Genomic DNA, 5000 nt, shown 5'->3' on the forward strand with positions numbered 1-5000 from the left:
GGTAGTGAGATAACAGATAAAAATAACGTAAAATAGGGTAAATTGAATAAACAAAATAAAATAACTTGAAGAAAGAACAGTTAAATTAATGAATGACGGGGTTGTATAAAATTCATGTATTATTATATTTAATATTTTAAATGGTTATTTTTATTATTAGGTATTAACCACACCCACGACTTTTACCCACACCCACACCCACGACTTTTACCCACACCCACACCCACGACCTACGACTTGTACCCACGATGAGGCAAAGAGGGAGAGCCACTCATCTGATCTTGGGAAGTTTAACTACAACCTCTAAGGATGACTGTTACTCTTTTTGTTTTCTTACAGTTATGTACTGAAGAGACATCTCCTTAAGTTTGAAGGTTAGCAAAAAGTATACAGCATTTAATGTAGACATTCGTCATCTGCCTGTTACACTTTGACGTTTGTCTTGTAGCATTTATCATTTATCGAAATTCAGCTGTCGCCTTCGAATTTGTCGTTGTTTATCGGCGTAGTACTTCTTTTTTCATTCACACAGTTATTTGTCCATTAGCGTTGTGCAGTGGAAGTCCCTAAAATTGTAAATGCAAACACAATTAGCGCATTAAATCGGTGTTAAGTAACTGTTGTCATTATGAATTTGATTTCTCAGGCTTATACCCAGAAACTGCAGCCATTTTGGGATACTGCCGCGGTGAAGCAGTCTACTCGAGAGAGTGTGTCCATTTGGTGAGTAAACTCTTCCTCTCACTTTCAGGATTTGGCGTCAGTTCAAGCAATATCTCCTTTATGGTATTTTTCTTTCTTCTCATCTCGTTTCTGCTTGAAAATGTGTTGATCATGTGAGGATTTTTGTTGATCTTACAATCGCTAGACTGTCGTTAGAGAAATTTCCAATAGATTGTCCAAAGGTTAAAGCCGGGTTTGCTATGGTTTACCTTTAGCTACGCTCAGTGTGTGATTGATTTAGTAAACTCGCGCCACCTTCGCGATTAATCAGATTTTAAACTAACACCACTTGTGACTTGGTCACCCGTGTTTTTCTTTGAGCTCTCATCGGCTGATTGTGTTATTTTCCCTTCTCCTGATAGACTATTGTGATTGCTTTGGTTTTGATTCCGACTCTCGATTGAAATGCGCTTTATCTTGATACACAGTTTCTTTCAAACTTTTTTCTAGCTCCACACAAGAGAGAAGTGGTTGAATGAGGCTTTGGTTGTGAAGGCAAGTGATACTTTTCTTTATCCGCACAGGTTGTCGAAACGTCAGTCACTGCCACCGACAACAGTCCTTCTCAGGACTACACTCACCCGGACGATCAGACTACACCTTCACATGTTACCCCCGGGTTCAAACCATTTACTGCATTTCTTTATCAGTTCCTACGTATACGAATGAGTGCTTTTTAATCAAAACAAACTGCAGATGTTTTTATTTCTTCTTTTAACTCATTTTGTACTCCTCTTAAGTTAGCAAGGGGAAAAACCATACAAGATAGTAAAAGGACGGCCTAAAAGGGTAAGAACACTTATTATGTCCTTGAATGTTGAGAGTTTTAAACGTTTACTCGAGGTTGTAAGTTTTTGATTGAATTTTTTTGTTTGTTTACTCAGAACCAACCAATCCATGAGCGAGATTCGGTCACAATTGACTTGTTTGGCAGATGGCAAACAGAGAAATATAAACCGCCGCCAGCGAAAGATGTAAGTTTTTAAAACGAGTTTCTCGGCATTTAGAGAAGGAAATTATGTATATGTAAAACAAAATATCTTTTTTGAATCTTTTTGGCTTCAGGGAAAAGTACCAAGGAATGAGTATGGTAATGTAGAGTTATTCCAGCCTTGTATGCTGCCACCCGGAACGAAGCACATTCAAAGTAAGTTTCTAGTATCATTTAGTAAGTGTCGGTTCTATCAGTCGTACGGTAGAAGACGCCACCCTCATTTTTCTGCGCCGGCAGAAGGTGGGAGATGACTTGCATTTGTAGCAATAGGGTAGGAGGTGGGCTTGATAAAGTAAACGGCAATTGTATGGGATGTTGCTTTTCTTTCCGAACGAGACATTTTTCGTGGTATTAGTAATTTCTATAAACACGAATTTTTACTCGTAAGTAAAGGAAGGAATTAGATATTATGGTGTAGAGGGGGAAAGAGGGAAGAGGGAGAGATGGGGAAGAGGGCGAAGAGGGTGAGGGAGCTATGGGAGGAGGCTAAGGTTGGGAAAGAGGAGAAGAGGGTGAGGAGGGTGAGAGAGGGAGGAGGAGAGAGGACGGACGCCCTGGAAGCAGAAGCCAACTCTTTTTCAACAATGTGAGATGGATGGTCGCACTTATCATCAATTCTTTTGTTTGATAGTTAACGGTATCCAACGGGTGGCGAAGAAACTCGGCATTGATTGTGCTCAGGCTGTGATTGGATTTGATTTTCACTGTGGTTTTAGCCATCCTGTGTAAGTATAAAGTAAGGAAATGTTTCCGAAAGAAGCGTCCACCATTTTGTTACTGCAGAAAGTTTTTCTCTCGAATTTTTTTTTTTTTTTGTTTTTTTTTTTGTTTTTTTTGTTTGTGTTTGTGAAATTTTGACAAGCAATGAAAGAAACGTAAGGGCACTTAACCTTTTCTGTTTTCACTTTCATCAAACCAATGAGTATCGTGCTGTGTTTACGGCTACCTCTGACTGAAGCTCTGAGAGTCTAATTTAATAATAATATGTTCTTATATAGCGCATTAAAATTGAACTCTATGCGCTTTGATAGGAAAATGCCTAATAGGAAACTGTATAACAGATGTGTAAGCCTTCTTGTACTGGAAGTAAATGGATAGGGGAACAACATGCATTCTGGGCAACGCAGAGTGTTGTATTTCAAAGCTGGCAATGATCGAAGTTTTTTCTGGATGTATCTTCTTTCTCAGTATTGACGGTGTTGTGGTGTGTGAGGAATATGAGCAAACGTTGCTGGATGCGTGGCATGAAGAAGAACAACAAGCAGAGAAGAAAAAAGCAGAGGTCTGATGGTTAATTCTCTCCCAACCACCTGTCATAGATTTCCTTTTAAGTTATTTAGTTGAATTTGTTATTGTAACAAGATAAACCATGTGATTAATTAGTTCATTTGTCAGCTGTTTGTTGGGTATTATAGGAAAACTCATTTCTTGACGAGGGAATTCCGCATTAAATTGCACGCGAAAACTGATTTCGCACGAATCGCGAAGCGATGAGTGCGATATTGGTTTGGAGTGCAATACCACGTGGAATTCACGTGTCAAGAGATAGATTTTCCTTGAATCGCATAATTGAATAAAAATAAGAAAAAAGGAAACAGCATTACTAATAGTTATGTATACTTTTAAGTATTCTTAACAACTATTTAAAAATGCGAAACAATATCACTTAGCCTCGTTTTCGACCCGCAATTCCACGCTAAATACCTCACTTCGTTAACCAATCAGAATGCGAGATTTTGTCCAATTATGCGATTCTATAAAGATCGTGAAAAGAGAAGTTGATTGTGTGTTTGCTTTGTGTGTCTTGATTTTCACAGAAGCGCGAGAAACGTATGCTGGCCAACTGGAAACTTTTGACGAGGTCGTTGTTAATCCGTGAGAGACTCAAGAAAAGATACGACACAGAGGTAGGGCTTCATTCAGTCCCTCTATTTAGTGGTAGAATATATCAATCTCAGCCTTCTCGTCTTTATCTTTGAAAGTTGGGCGAAGAAAAATCGAAGGAGAGAATCCATCGCCCTTTTGCTTAAATGAAACCCTCCTTGGTTTTATCTTTTTTTTTTCTCGTCGCCCTGCCTCTCTGCTCGTCCTCATAAAATGATTATCTGGAATAAGTTACTGTAGTACTAGAAATGGATACTGTTGTGGCTGGTCGTATTTCTTGTGATAACTTTAATTAGATAAATCAATGTATGTTGAACCAAAAAAAGGCTCACAATAGTGACCCTAGCTTCTACATGGAAATTTTGGCATAGTGTTGAGAAGTATGTTTTGGTTCTTAAATTTGTTCTTCGTGTGGCCTTCTTTGCAGGACACTAGCAAAATTGAAACACCAAGCACGAGCCAAGGGGATGAGGTTGTCACAGACGCTTCAGTTTCATGGCCTCTAAACAGACAAGGTAACGCTATGTTTTTGGATACAGTCAACTGTTTGAACCTGGGAGAGGGTTGTCTGATTTTCCGGATGAGTGTAGTCCTGAGAAGGACTGTTGTCAGTAGTGAATGATGTTTCGACAACCTGAGCGGAAGCATAATCAGAGTTAAGCAAATAGTTGTTCTCAGTTGAATGGACGGTTCGTTTAAACTGATTGGCCACTTTGTAAAACTAAGTTGCTTAAGTCGGTCGTGATTGGTCAGTTTCGATCCGTCGGTAACGTTAAAGTTCTGTTCCTTGGCGATGTACACGTCTTGTAGAAGTCGTTTGTATGCTGCTGTTAGTAGTTGACACTTGTTGGGGGAGTCTGTTCTAAGTTAGTAAACCGTCTTTCCAGAGTCAGTCGTTGAAAGTAGTTAGGGCTGTAGGTTAGCCATTGCGCAGAGTCTCAGTCAAAAGTGTGGTTCATAAGTCGATAATGTTCAGCAATGTGATTGTTGAAATCACCTTTCTTCGTCGCTCGCTTGCGTTCAGTCAGTCTTGTTGTGAGGTTTCTGCCAGTCTCTCCGATGTAGGAGGCTTGGCAGTTGTAGCAATTTATTTTATAAACTGCTCCCTGTCTGTTCTTCTTACTTGTCTTTGACGTTATTGGCAGTAACTGACGTTGCGTAGTGAAGGGATTGTGAGCGATGACGCAGATAGTAAAGGGTTGTAGGATACGCGAGATGTTTTCAGACATGCCCTTTATGTACGGTTAGTCGTCACTTTCACACGCTCTGTATTTTAATATCGACAACAATTCCTTTCACGATAATTCTCCTATGGACGGTCAGACTACACAATCAAATAGAACAGTTTTAACGTTTTCCTTCCTATTGTCTTTGTAGAGGGCAAAACGAGTGTTGCTGG

General features: G+C 39.6%; 1 protein-coding gene across 1 annotated transcript in view; it reads left to right on the plus strand.

Annotated features, from left to right (window-relative positions):
- The window catches only part of LOC111324240 (DNA repair protein complementing XP-C cells homolog), a 17726-nt gene that overhangs the window by 11538 nt on the left and 1188 nt on the right, over positions 1 to 5000 (plus strand). Inside the window, exons 17-27 of the mRNA XM_022927741.2 lie at positions 340 to 374; positions 647 to 723; positions 1174 to 1218; positions 1468 to 1512; positions 1608 to 1697; positions 1789 to 1870; positions 2349 to 2442; positions 2906 to 2999; positions 3535 to 3624; positions 4029 to 4116; positions 4979 to 5000. The exon at positions 4979 to 5000 is cut by the window's right edge and continues 1188 nt beyond it. Coding sequence (XP_022783476.2) covers positions 340 to 374; positions 647 to 723; positions 1174 to 1218; positions 1468 to 1512; positions 1608 to 1697; positions 1789 to 1870; positions 2349 to 2442; positions 2906 to 2999; positions 3535 to 3624; positions 4029 to 4116; positions 4979 to 5000 — 762 coding nt within the window. The remainder of the gene's footprint in view (positions 1 to 339; positions 375 to 646; positions 724 to 1173; positions 1219 to 1467; positions 1513 to 1607; positions 1698 to 1788; positions 1871 to 2348; positions 2443 to 2905; positions 3000 to 3534; positions 3625 to 4028; positions 4117 to 4978) is intronic.

The sequence above is a fragment of the Stylophora pistillata genome, chromosome 5 (assembly GCF_964205215.1).
Source record: "Stylophora pistillata chromosome 5, jaStyPist1.2, whole genome shotgun sequence".
Classification (NCBI taxonomy): Eukaryota; Metazoa; Cnidaria; class Anthozoa; order Scleractinia; family Pocilloporidae; genus Stylophora; species Stylophora pistillata.